This window comes from Paramormyrops kingsleyae, chromosome 3 (assembly GCF_048594095.1).
Source record: "Paramormyrops kingsleyae isolate MSU_618 chromosome 3, PKINGS_0.4, whole genome shotgun sequence".
Taxonomy (NCBI): Eukaryota; Metazoa; Chordata; class Actinopteri; order Osteoglossiformes; family Mormyridae; genus Paramormyrops; species Paramormyrops kingsleyae.
Genome location: NC_132799.1, coordinates 22713969 through 22727859, shown reverse-complemented (window position 1 = coordinate 22727859; position 13891 = coordinate 22713969). Strand labels below are relative to the sequence as shown.

Genomic DNA, 13891 nt, shown 5'->3' with positions numbered 1-13891 from the left:
CCCAACCCAACAGGCTACACATCACTCTCTGCTCCCTGACTTTTGCTCTCTCCATTGTCCTTCTTCGTGGCTGACTCACGGCTGTTTTACTTGCACAAAAATGTACTGAGGGCAGAACAAAATATGATTGGTTTAGAGAGATAACCAATTAGATTGCAGAGGAGGTGGGTCCAAGTAATTAGAGAAGGCAGGACCAAGACATTAGATTGGTTGGCCTCCTATAGTTGCTTGGACCCACCCCCTTGACAATCTGCTTAGTTATCTTTCTGGACCAGTCAAATTTCATTCTGCCCTGAGAACATTTTTATGTAAGTAAACCTGTGGTTGGGGAACACTCCCCGCCCCCCACCTGATGAATGAGCGGGTGGGTTGCAGGCCGCTGATGTAGGGGTCCCTGTTGTATACGAAGGGAGAGGGTGCCTCATACTCGGCGGAGTCCACTGTCAACTGGATGGGCAGGCTGGATGGTGAGGGCTGGCCGGGAGTTTGACAGACGATCATGGTGGCTGCCATGCTGCAGGACCAAAGGAAGGAGCAGAGATCAGACAGGCAGGCGAGACAGACTTCGGTCCCAGGGGCAATTCTGGGACATACAGAGTGAGATATGTAAAGAGCCGACAGAGACAGGCAGTGCAAAGCAGGACAGAATTCACAGAGTGCAGACAATGGAGTGCTAAGGAGTTCCTCACCTTTTAATCTCGCACACTGCCCTACCGATGGAGACACGTCTCACAGAACCGCTGTCTAAGAATCTCCCCCACAGGGTAAGGACCGTCCCTCCTGATTTAGGACCAAAGTCGGGGAAGATTCCCTCTAACGCGGTGTGCTAGGATTCGCAGGGAAGAGATGTCACAACACAGTCGGTATGGAGACACACTCCAACACAGAAATCACGCTCGCGTCTGGGTTTCACGATCATACCACAAAGGATAATCCACGGAACTCTGCGGCCTCCTGCCCGCTGCTGACTGTAACCGTTTCCACCTTGGAAACATTCACATGGCCCAGCATGCAAACCAGCCTAGAAGGGACAGTGCAGATCATGTAGCATCACATTAACAGACAGTAATCAGATGCTGTTTTGCCACATTTCACTGCCACTATACTGTACAACTGCACATATAAAAAAACAAATAAACAAAAAAATCTTGAATCTAAAGCCAGGGTTGTAGGCATTTCTTTGCGAAGAAACCCACCCACTGTTTTTAACAAGGTGGTGGGGGGGGGGGGGTTGGCATTACCGGTTACTGTTGCTTTCCTGCATGTCCAGCTTGCAGGGTACCCTGCCGGCTCGGACTCGGATCAGTCCTGGGTCGAACCTCTCACTCTTGTTGAAGCCGAAGTCTCTCCCACAGATCGTGAGCCTGGTTCTCGCATCCATGGGGGCTTGTTTAGGGGAAATCTGCAGTATGAGCCGACACATGCAGACATGAAGGACTTGCATAGTTAGCGTCATCACATGCACTGTTCCTAAGGACCAGTAGGGGGCATCCCAAAAAAAACGGGACAGCATTTCATACCAGCCTGCTGAGCAAGCATGATTCCAAGGTAATTTGCAAGGTCAAAGGCCTTACATGTGTCTCTAAGATCCTGTAGGTGTCTGAGATAGAGCCTACTGCATGATGAGAAATCTGTGTTTTACATTCTGTTGGACGTAAATTAAGGTATAGAAGCTTCAAAAAGGAGCCGACAGAGGAACTGCCAATTTTCCCTGTGTAGTTACTGCTTTCACACCTCCTGGAAATAAGCTGCTTCTGCACCAGTCTTTTGCCTGAATCATCCTGCTTTTTTCATTAGGAATGAGACTGCAGGGATGAAGAATCATGAAACTTTAAAATGTCACAAAATCACTCTGCATGAGCGTGGCAAGAAAGAAACAAGCAGAAACATTTGGAGGAAATATTCGTCAGGTTCACACGTTCCAGGCCCCCTTGGGAGTGTGCGCCATTCAGTAGCGGTTACCGTGGAAATGGCAGGAGGGCAGGAATTCCTGGCCCAGTGTGTGGCGCAGTCCTGTGGCCGGGAACAGCGGCCCTGGCACCATCCACAGCCCATGAAGTCCGGGGCCAGGAGGCAAGAGCTGCAGGACAGCAGCTGTTCACAGCCTGGGCCCACTAGGGGAACCTTGGTGATCTGGGAGAAAAGAGGGGTATGTGATTATTACCTGGAGGGGGTTCTGAACCTAAGACAGACAAAGACAGACAAGCAGGCAGACAAGCAGGTAGACAGAGAGACAGACAAGCAGACAGAGAGACTGACATATAGACAGGCAGACCAGCAGACAGGCAGACAGACAGAGAGACAGGCAGACAGGCAGGTAGACAGAAAGACGGACAATGAGTGTCTGACAGATACTTTTTAATCCGGAAGTAAATTGCAGATCAGTTCAGGAGGAATCTAAACATCTAAAATAAAGAGGAATCTAAACATCTCCCACTGTTCGTCCAATTGCCTGCTCCACATTCCTACAGAACCCCATGGCCAGAAACGTTAAACTCCCATCTTAGAAGTGGTCTGTTGAAAGGTTGAAATGTCAGAGCTAAAAAGCCATTATCACAATGAGACAGATCAGGAGAGATGTATGTATCTGCCATTTTCATACAGTTAACTGGTTCAAGGTTAGTCACATGGAACACAATGAGTTATTTAGAGGCAGACTGATGAGCAGCTCTCCCTGAACATGAACACTACGTCTGTGTGCTTGCAGCCAGGGGTCATGCTTCATCTGATGACCGCACCTCCATGCCGCTAATAAAGGCTCTCAGGACATGCCAGGAACGCGTGGCCCAAGGCCAACCCATTCACCTTGTTTCCCGTCACCAACAATAAGGAGGCATCCAGCTGGGGAGCGGGAATCAGGGCCACTTCAGGGGACACCGGGCGTGGGTCAAGGCGGAAGTCCACATGGGGTGAGGTCCTCTGCCGGGAGCGGGAAATCATGACCTGTGAAAATGCCAGGAAGCAGGGGTGAGAGGGTGAGACACAGCCTCAGACCATACAGGCGGTAAGTGGGTGAGACGGAGCCTCAGACCACACTGGCGGTAAGAGAGTGAGACGCAGCCCCACTCCACACAAGGGGTGAGAGGGTGAGACACAGCCTCAGACCATACAGAAGGTGAGAGGGTGAGACGCAGCCCCACACCATACAGGGGGTGAGAGGGTGAGACACAGCCCCACATCATACAGGGGTTGAGACGCAGCCTCAGACCACACTGGCGGTAAGAGAGTGAGACGCAGCCCCACTCCACACAAGGGGTGAGAGGGTGAGACACAGCCCCACACAGTACTGGGGGTGAGAAGTTGAGACACAGCCCCACACCATACCCAGGGTGAGAGGGTGAGACACAGCCCTGTATCATATTGGGTGTGAGAGTGTGAGGTCCCCTGCCTGGGGGGGGAACCACAAACTTTGAAACGGTCAGACACTACAGCTGGGCTACATTCAGCCATGCCCTAGTGAAGTCTGACAAACATTCACTTAAATTACATTTGCTCTTTCTTCCAAAATCGAAACCCAAGGATTCTCATATCTGCTGTAAAATTACACCCAGTCTATAACACTCTAATAAATGCGGATTATGCAGTGAAATCTGAGATAGTGAAGCATCTGGCACTATTACCGAGATCTACCTGTGTAACTACGCTGTCTGGCGAAAAAAATAATAATTTTGACATTTGAATTTTCAGTTGGGCTGCCTTTAGGTTTATGACACAATCATCATGGCACCGTTTCCACAAGCTTATGCAACATTTCAACATTTTTTTTAATCCGGATTTGCATTAATTTCTCACCAAGATCTTGTATTGATGATAGGTGAGTTGAACCACTCCATAAAGTCTTCTTCAGCACATCCCAAAGATGTTCAATGGGGTTAAGATCAAGACTCTGGTGGCCAAATCACGTGTGAAAATGACTCCTCATGCTCCTGAACCATACTTTCACAGTTTAAACAAGATGAACCTAGGCATCATCACCCTGGAATATGTCCATGCTATCAGGGAAGAAAAATCCTTGGATGATGCATGAAGGTGTAACCTGGCCATTCAGTAGTTTCAGGTACTTAGCTAACGTCACTTTATTGCTGTACAACGTTGCTGAGCTGTAATAATGATCCAGTCATTGACTTTTAAGTATTTGCTGATTTAAATTCAAATGGTGACTTTTTTTTGGCTGAGCAGTGTATGTCTAGTCAAGCAGGACATGGGAAACGCACTATGTAACACATTCAGAAATGCTTCACTTAACTCTGGCTCTACCTTAAGGCACTACCTTAATGGTGAAAAACCAAAAAGACGTCGTGGAACATTCTAGCCAAATCAAAGGAAAAGCATACCGTTGAGACATATGCACTGAAGTTGAGGATTTCTGTGGATGAGTCATGAGTCATGGCACAGAATAAATTAAGTATGTTGTGGTTGACAGCAACACAGATCATTTACACTCAAAATATAAAATTTGGACAGTGTAAATCAGGATTTTGCCATCTTGCTCATTGTCTGCTGCCCCCTGGAGGACTGGCTCCCCCTTTGGGTCTGGTTAGGGTTAGACTTAGTTTCCTCTGCTGCCCCCTGGAGGACTGGCTCCCCCTTTGGGTCTGGTTAGGGTTAGAGTTTCCTCTGCTGCCCCCTGGAGGACGGGCTCCACCTTTGGGTCTGGTTAGGGTTAGGGCTTCCTCTGCTGCCCCCTGGAGGACGGGCTCCCCTTTTGGGTCTGGTTAGGGTTAGGGCTTCCACTGCCGGCCCCTAGAGTATGGGCTCCCCCTTTGAGTGTGGTTGGACCACAGCTTCACAATCGCCCTGATAATGGAAACTAAATAATCATCGGTAAGTGTGGGTGGGGCCTGGTTTGCAGGGCCTGGCCCGCAGGGTGGCTACATGGCTGGGGCCCGAGGCTATGGGGTGTCGGCAAGGACAGTGTCGGTGTGAGCAGGGCCAGGCCGGCAGGGCATCAGCAGACGGGTACCAGCCTGCAGGGGCTTGTGGTGGCATGGCCCGGCCAACAGCTGCGTCAGCACGGGCAGTGCCCAGCCCACGGATTCTCACCCTGGAGGAATTGGACTGGCTGAACTGTGGGGGGCCTGTGGCCCCTGCCAGCTGTGCGGGTGACCTTGCTTCCTGGGGCCGGGCCATGACAGCGGCAAGATGACTGCCGACAACTGGCCGAGACATGCGGTGGGATAGCAGTGGGACTCTGTGGACCACACTCGTACTATTTGGCCTTAAATCCTGTGCCGTTCAGCTGTTTCTCTACCTTGGTCAACCAGCTCTGAGCAGGATTTAGGGAATTTATGGTGAACATTACAGAGGAATAATGTCATGCGTTGCTTGTTAATAATTTATAACCTGATCCACTTGGAAAGTGAAGAGGTTATGGTGAGTTTCAGTGTAAACAGCTTTACATGCTCTGCTAAACTGCCCGAGATGCTGTTTGCTACCCTTTGGACAACACCCAAGGAATTTGTGTAGACAGGAAATCCTAACCTGCATGGGAACCCTGCAACTTCCTGCTGGAAAGGCCAGGAGTTCTCACCCCCAGACTATCCTCCTACTCGACTCTTCTTACTAAAGGCCACATACCCTGGACCACCCTAGACAAGCGAACCTCCCGCCTGCTAAGTGCAGAGGGTTGGACTCCAGCTGTGTGCCACTGGGACAGACAATGAGCTGCCCTCAAATTTCTGTCACCATAATATAAACTCAGAATCCATACCCCATGTGTGTCCTGCATGGTGATTAAACACAGGAGATTACTCTACCTGGATAACCCGGCCCGTGGAGGTGCCCAGGCTGGCCACGGTCTGCCCCCCCATGGGGAACACTGCGATGGAGGTGAGCAGGACATTGCTGAACTGGCCACTGAAGTAGTCAAGCCGCGTGATGGTGCTAGTGAGTTCCAGCTGGTAGTCATCACCGTGCTGCCCACAGCTGGACATGTCGTACGCGGAGCTCTGTAAGATACAACGGCAGGAAGCTGGGTTACCGAGTGCACTGAACAACCAAACCACTCTGTGCTGAACTTCCAGTGCTGCCCACAGCTGGACATGTCGTACACGGAGCTCTGTAAGACATGCCGGCAGGAAGCTGGGTTACCAGGCACATTGAACACCCAAACTACTCTGTGCTGATTTTGCAGTGCTGCCTACAGCTGGACATGTTGTACATGGAGCTCTGTAAGACACACACACCCACAAACACATATGCACGCACACACATAAATCATATACACACACACACCATACACACACACACACCATAAACACACACACACACACACACACACACACCATAAACCACACACACACACACACACCATAAACCACACACACACACACACACCATAAACCACACACACACACACACACACACACACACCATAAACCATACACACACACACACACACACACTGTATGGTGACTTGCCTCTGCCATTAAAGCATTACACCAAGAGTCATCCAGGCGATGGAGGTAAATCTCTCCCATCAAAGGAGAATGGCAACCTGCCAGGACCAAACCACTGTGGCCATTCAGGAGGGAATCCAAAGTCTAAACAAATAGGCCCATTCAAATGCTCAGGACTTGAGCACAAACACGATTAGGGGGAAGCTTCCAGAAGCGTATTCCATTGCGTCTGAGAAATTGCATCACTCATTTTAACGTGAAGAGGCACGTGAAGGTGCCAGGGGCATTTTGAGTGACAAGCTCAACAGCAGTTCTGCTCGCTTCAGTAACCTGAATGACTATGGCGCAATAACGGGGTCATGTAACCTGTGTTTTCACAGACAAGAATGAGGCAGGCAGTTACAAATGGAACAAGAGAACCGTGTAAACTGTAAACAATGTGGATTTCCACCTGGGGGCGGCACTGTAATGCCAGCCCATCCATGAATGATCTCACTTCATGTGCCAATGTGCCCGGCAGCCATGTACTTTGACGTCAGGCCTGGGGTGGCGCTGTAGAGCAAATAAGCTCTTAAGTCATGTTCATGAAGTGTGGTATGAATGTTATATTAAAAAAGTAAAATGTGAAAATTTTGACCAATATGAATATATTTTCCCTAATATAGCCAATGCTGATAAGCAGCTAACCTCTGAGCCACTTTCAGCAGTCATTAGCACTGAATCTTTAGTGCTCGCTGAGCTTGCGGGTGCAGATTAAATAAAAACACAATGTGACATCTTTCATCTCCATGTCCAACATCTGTGATGCAGCCGTGCATGCAGTGCCCATTGTATGAACCAATCTTATCATTTATATCCCAGGATCAGTTTTGCATGTTACTGTCTGGGGTGTTTCCCTGCCTTGTGCCCTACAATGTCTAGGATAGACTCCAGACTCCACAACTTGCTACTCAAGAAACAGCTGCAAGATGCATAATTTCCACCAAAAAAAAAAAAAAAAAAAAAAAACAGTAAATCATCATGCCAACCACAACACAACCAGAATTTGATATATAACCTTTTGCTTTAGACTACTGGCAACCATCTCTGCAGTGAGAACAAAGAACCAGCAAAGTGTTAAAACACCAAAGACGTACATCTAGCCTGCTTGGGGAGGCTGTTTCTGCCTCAGCCTGTCTTACTGGAGGAGAACTGCAGAAAGACGGAGCCTTATCACCCAGAAATGGGTGCCAATTTGCCCTCAGTGCAATGATGACAGCTTGCATGCGTCATCGTCAACATCAGCTCTAGAGAACAGCTGAGCGAACAAGAACAAGGAGGCTTTTTGGTTAGCGATTACCTGGTGCTGAGAGATGAACAGGGGCTGAAAAAGAACTTTCTAATGATGTAATGTGTGCAAATAAAACAGGGACAAGGTACTTTTTCCACTCATGACCACAATAGGCAGTGATATGCCATCTTGATGACCAGCTTTCTCCAGCCTGGCTCCACCAAACACTTCATGCAGGCAGGAAAGGGCTGATCCCACACCTGGATCGCAGTGAGTGGCCTGGCCCCCACCCTTCCAACCACATTGTGTCATTTGGGATGTCGGGCATGACCGCATGTTTACCTGCCATGTTTCAGCATGCCTGAGGGCTGGAGAAATAGCAGTATGCACAACCAGCACCACCCCCACCCTGAGTCACCCACACCAGTCCCAACATGAACAGCAGAAGGTATGTATTGAAGACCATGCTTAAGACCGTGCTGAAGACCACACTGAAGACAGCACTCAGGACCACGCTGAAATCGGTGCTGAAGACGGTGTTGAAGAACGCATTGGTGCTGAAGATGGCACTGAAGACCGCACTGAAGACCATGCTGAAGGAGGTGCTAAAGACCAAGCGGAAGGTGATGCTAACAACCTCGCTGAAGAGGGGGATTGAAGACCATGCTGAAGACTGTGGTGAAGACTATGCTGAAGGTGGCTCTGAAGACCATGCTGAAAACTATGCTGAATGCAGTGCTAATGTATGCAATAACAACCGTGCTAAAAACCGCATTGAAGGCGGCTCTAACAACTGTGCTGAAGATTGGGCTAATTACCATGCATTCCAATGCGCTAATGACGGCGCTAAAGATCACGCTGAAGGTGGCACTGAATGTGGCACTAATGACCACGTTAATGACGGCACTGAAGGCGGCACTAATGATCACACTGATGACGGCACTGAAGGTGGCACTAATGATCACACTGATGACGGCACTGAAGGTGGCACTAGTGATCACACTGATGACGGCACTAGTGATCACACTGATGACGGCACTGAAGGTGGCACTAGTGATCACACTGATGACGGCACTAGTGATCACACTGATGACGGCACTGAAGGCAGCACTAGTGATCACACTGATGACGGCACTGAAGGCAGCACTAGTGATCACACTGATGATGGCACTGAAGGCGGCACTAAAGATGACACTAATGACAAGTGGCAGAGGCTCAGATGGTCGAGAAAAACACGGCTGGAACACGACCATCTGACAAGCGGTGATTGGCCAGCCAAGGTCCAAAAGGTCACGTTTCAGACAGGCACAGAACTCGCACCCTGACCTCTTCACAGCAGGACACTTGCGCTCGTGGGCCTGATCGCAGGCCTGATCTGCAATCAGTAAACTGTTTGTTTTTTATAGCCCCACTGGGAATATTCTAATTTGGAAATGATGCGTGTGTAATTAAACGACTATCAGCCAGCAGTCCCCACATCAGAATTGCATTACGCACCGTGATTCCTCATGTTGCAGATTCGATTTCAGACCAATTTGCTGCTAGCCGCTTTTCTCGAATCAATCGTAACACAATGATAATTCTGACAGTGACCGCAGATGTCTAATTCTGTATTGTCAACTTCCTTATAGACGGCCCACTGTGTCCCGCAATTACGAGCAAGATCAGGCCAGCATCTCTGTCTGTTTAATTAACGGATGTGGCTTAGAAGGCACATGCCGGCTGATCGATGGCGTTTGAATCCGCCGCCTGTCACAGGGACCATCCATCCATCTTCGGTTAGTGTGTGGAGCACCTCCAGTTTTGTACTAATGAACTGCAGCCATATGTAACAAGAAATGGGGCGCTTTGGTCTTTGTGCGTGACTCCACAGCAGCTCTCGACAGTCGCCTCTCAACGTGGAAACCGCACCAAATGAAGACTGTGCCATTGCCTAAAAAACAACTCTCCTGACAGTGAGCCCTTACACTGAGACTGGCTTTGTGTAACTGCCATGCAAGGAGGGTTTCACCACTTGCACTAGGAGAGAATCAAATCCCCACAGTGCAGCGCTGCACATTGATGAGCCGTTACTACAAAATTCTGTGCAATACTTTCCGACATTCAATTCATGTTTTATATAGCGCCTTTCACAATATAGGTTTTCCCAAGGCACTTTACATGGGTATAATACACTCCAACATCATTTGTACACAATAATTTAAAAAGTGGAAGGCAGAAAGATTTTTTTTTCTCCCGAGTTTTTGGATCCTCTCCTCTGTTTTCATCTGGCTTGCTTGCTCACTTGCTTGTTTGCTTTCTTTCTATCTACATATATCTACATCTGTCCACATCATCATCTTTACCATTTTAAGAGCAGCTTGCAGAAAGATGCTTTAGTCTCTGATGGATGAAGAGAGAAGGAGAGCATGGAGAAGGAGCTTCCTGATCACAGAACAGGCTCCGTCACCCCAGACCATCAAAGGGGATGTTTCTCAGCCATAATCACACCAAACTTTTGCCTGGAAATCTTAGTATACCACTATACTGCATTTACTCCCAAATCACAGGGCTGATCCCAGATCAGGTGGCGCCTCATCCCTCCATTCCTACCCCTAACACGCTGTTCCTCCAAGTGCGACCATCAGCTCAGCAGAGCTAAATCATCTGAGACACAGATGGGGAAATTCATGGCACTATTTCTCGCGGATTTGTAGACTCAGTGTCTGACACTGACGGATGAGGAAGAGCTGCAGAATGAGGGTTCATGGCGGCGATGAGGGGTGGGGCTTAGGCTCTTACCGAGTTGTAGCAGAGCTTCTCGTCGGAGCCCCTGAAGTGATACAGCTGCCGGGTGTGACACCTCTGCATGTAGTCCCTGAAGAAGACGTTGATGTCCCGCAGGGGGATGACACAGACCGCCGAGCTGGCCGTCGGCTCCGGGGAGTTAGGCCGGCTGCGGGAGAAGGCGGCAAACAGCACCTCCTCCCCTTCTGGTAGGCCCATTTCCTCCCTCAGGAGCTGGCCAGGCTGTGCCACGTGGGCGGCCTGCAGGATGTTGAAGACCTCGACACGGGCCTGGCGGCGGCGCCGCTTGCGGGTCAGCATGCACTCAAAGGGCAGCTCGGCGTAACGCCGCAGCTCCGACTCACCGGCGCAGGTGCGGGCGATGCGTGTGTGGAAGGCACGGGAGACGCGGTCTTCCCGCTGCACAGTGAGGAAGAAGGCATGTGGGCCGCTTCGGAAGGCGTGCACATAGTGCACTGGGAACTCCAACACCAGCGGCGGCAGCACGTCCAAGTAGGAGCGTCCCGAGAGGAAGTGGAATCCATCCTGCGTCTCCTTCATCTCCCGCACGGAGATGGTGTGCAGAGGAGGAGCCCGTGGTGACGCCAGCATCAGGGCTGAATTTGCCACAAAGAAGCGGACCACACCCCCACTCTCGACGCTCAGCACCTGGGTGCCCTCTGGACCTGCGATGCAGTCCGGGCAGCCATACTGCCCCCTGCTGGACTTGGGTGAGAACATGCAGACAGGCCCAGCGTGCTGCTGGCTACCATCCAGCATGTGGCGCTGGCAGACGCCGCCCAGCGCCGTACCACAGCTGAAGAGCTCCTCGTCGTAGAAGGTCTCCACCAGAAGGACCATGTTGGTGTTGTTTCTCAGGAGGCCGGAGGATGTGTTGCCGTGCTCTGAGCATGCCTGGCAGGGCGGGCAGCCAAGGTTATCCAGCACCGGGCCACTTTTGTACTCCCAGAGCACCCGCAGGTCCTCACTAAGCGAGTAGATGCTGTTCACTGCACCCACATATATACGCCTGTCATGTGTGAGAACGCTCTGGATTGCCGTCTTGCTCACAAAGGTGGGGAGCTCATACTGGACCGAGAGATTGAGGCGGGAGCCAGCTGGGGGGTCCTCACATGGCCTGGCAGTGCCGCCCCCCCGCCACAGAGAGCCCAGGAGGAGGAGAACGCCAGCCAGCAGCATGGTGGAGATCCGCATGATGTTCCTGAGAGCCAGCAGGAAACTGCACTTTAAAGCTAGTAATATATGTATATATAAAAAGGGGAAAGGAAATCAAAATATGAATGGTACCTTTTAGCATATTAATACTGGAAAGTCAGACTCTTGTGTACATAGTATTACTGAGAACAGCACTGAAAATTTGAATCAGAAAAACAGACAAGACACAGAAACGGCTCTATTCAGCCAAGAGTGCAAACTCCGCCCCCCACTCTCCACATCGAGGACATGCTGACAGAAGCCTGGATGGTCCTTTGTTAGTCTGCTGGATCTTTATGGGCCGAGAGCCTCGGAATACCGAGGGGAGTCAGCGCTGACTCCTACTGACTCAGTGGACCAGTGGTTAGGAGTCGCTGAGCAGAGCTGAAGTCTGCCCAGCCTGCGGTCCCACTGATCAGCTGGGGAATTTAATCAGATAGAGCAATGAACAGAAAGACGGGCCGGACTGGGGGGGGGGGGGGGGGGGGGGGGGGGGGTGGGGTCGTATTTACACTCCGTTTACTTTCTGCAGTCTTATTGAGAAGGGTTAGGGTTAGAGTTACGGACAAAAACCAGAGCTTTCATTGTGAAGGACACACACAAAGTACAGCAAGGGAATAATGTAATAGACCCAGACAGCACACATGTGTTGAAATGACATTGATTCCATATCAGACAAAAAGGTTGAAACAACATTGATCTTCAATCTTTCACTTTATATGGACGTTGAATCAAGGTTTTGCCACCATTAGTTTTTCAATATTGAAAATCTGACCAAAAATCAATTCAGCTTCAACATTGATAATTTAACACTGACCATAATTCAACGCATTTAACTATAATTCAACGTTGAAACAATAACATGATGCTATCTGGGGAGGGACAAGTACTGTTTTACCTCTTTACGCACTGCCTGTGAAGTGTTCAGGTAAATGCTGTTTTACCTCAGGTACATTTCTTATGTTATGAACACACTTCACGGGCAGTACGTATAGAGGTAAAACAGCATTTACCTGAACACTTAATGGGCAGTACGTTTACCTCTATACGTACTGCCCATTAAGTGTTCAGGTAAATGCTGTTTTACCTCTATACGTACTGCCCGTGAAGTGTGTTCATAACATAAGAAATGTACCTGATTTTACAACAAGCCGCTTCGACTTCTTGAAATAGACTGCAGTTAAAAACTAGCAAAACTGACAATATTACATGGCACACGGTCATTTTCACAATCACAATCATTTTGAAAAGCAAATTGGAGGAGCTGAAAGTCCCCCTCCGCTTTTATAAAAGGAGCCGAAACACTCAATGCGTTTATTTTATAAAATCACTTCTCCTCAATATGAGAGGTATAAACGCAAGTCCCGTTTTTTGCAATAAAAAACTATTTAGAACACAATTACATTGATCAGTTTGCAATGGTGTTGAGATATAAATGCGCTTACCAGGGATGTGTAGCCTTGAATCAGATCATCATTGCTGCCGTTTCATCTGACGGTCCAAATAAACCTCGAGAAATGTCCAGCAAGGGGTCCAAACCCGCAAATCAGAGCCTCTCCGCCCGAAGTGGGACCAGGAGCACCACTGGGACTCGTTTCCTACCACAGACCACCGCCTCCTCCGCTCGCAACGAGCCGCGGCTCCTCCCGCCTCTGGCGGCCGCAGCCGCAGGTGAGAAGGACCGGATTTGGCGTTGTGTGAGTCACCTCAGAAGCCCGTTAAAAGCCCAACAACAACAAAGACGGGGAAACGGGCAAAGCATCAAGTGGCACCATCCTGTTAATGTCACATGCACTGCCATAGTATGTGAGGAAGTATCGAGTCCACACTTGGAATCATTATGTAAAACCGCGATCTCTGTGGTTAATTATCCCACCGCTAAATAGGCTATATGACCGGCACTGGAAGTACGGTGCAAAAACGCAACGGGCCATTTTATTTTGCGACGGTAAATGGTGCGGTGAAATACTTCTTTACATATCGCAGGTGTCGATATAATTACTGAAGACATAGCACGGTGATTATCTGACAGGAATTTCATATTAATTTTCCCAGTAGGCTACAATGATAATGTCATGGTTGCTATTGGGCGTGAAATGAATTTCGGCAATTTGCCGTGGCTGCAATGCTGTAGCTGTTATGTCTGTGCGTAAAAGTTTGCCTCTGTTGTGGAAATGATCTCAACTCCGTTAAAAAACCTCAAAATCAAGGCAAACTGCAGCTGGAATATACCAGTAATATA

At 49.3% G+C, this 13891-nt stretch overlaps 1 protein-coding gene across 4 annotated transcripts in view; it reads right to left on the bottom strand.

The window, feature by feature from the left end:
* Window positions 1-13540, bottom strand: part of LOC111836018 (hepatocyte growth factor receptor-like) — a 29252-nt gene extending 15712 nt beyond the window's left edge. For 3 of the 4 annotated variants that reach the window (XM_023796907.2, XM_072709877.1, XM_072709878.1), the window contains exons 1-9: window positions 13095-13540; window positions 10450-11687; window positions 5757-5948; window positions 2806-2943; window positions 1963-2133; window positions 1242-1402; window positions 922-1021; window positions 690-826; window positions 350-514 (exon numbers count right to left, since the gene is read on the bottom strand). In XM_023796907.2, coding sequence (XP_023652675.2) covers window positions 350-514; window positions 690-826; window positions 922-1021; window positions 1242-1402; window positions 1963-2133; window positions 2806-2943; window positions 5757-5948; window positions 10450-11649 — 2264 coding nt within the window. In that variant the 5' untranslated portion in view covers window positions 11650-11687; window positions 13095-13540. The remainder of the gene's footprint in view (window positions 1-349; window positions 515-689; window positions 827-921; window positions 1022-1241; window positions 1403-1962; window positions 2134-2805; window positions 2944-5756; window positions 5949-10449; window positions 11688-13094) is intronic. The other variant, XM_072709876.1, reaches the window with a different exon arrangement.
* Between the last annotated feature and the right edge of the window lie 351 nt (window positions 13541-13891).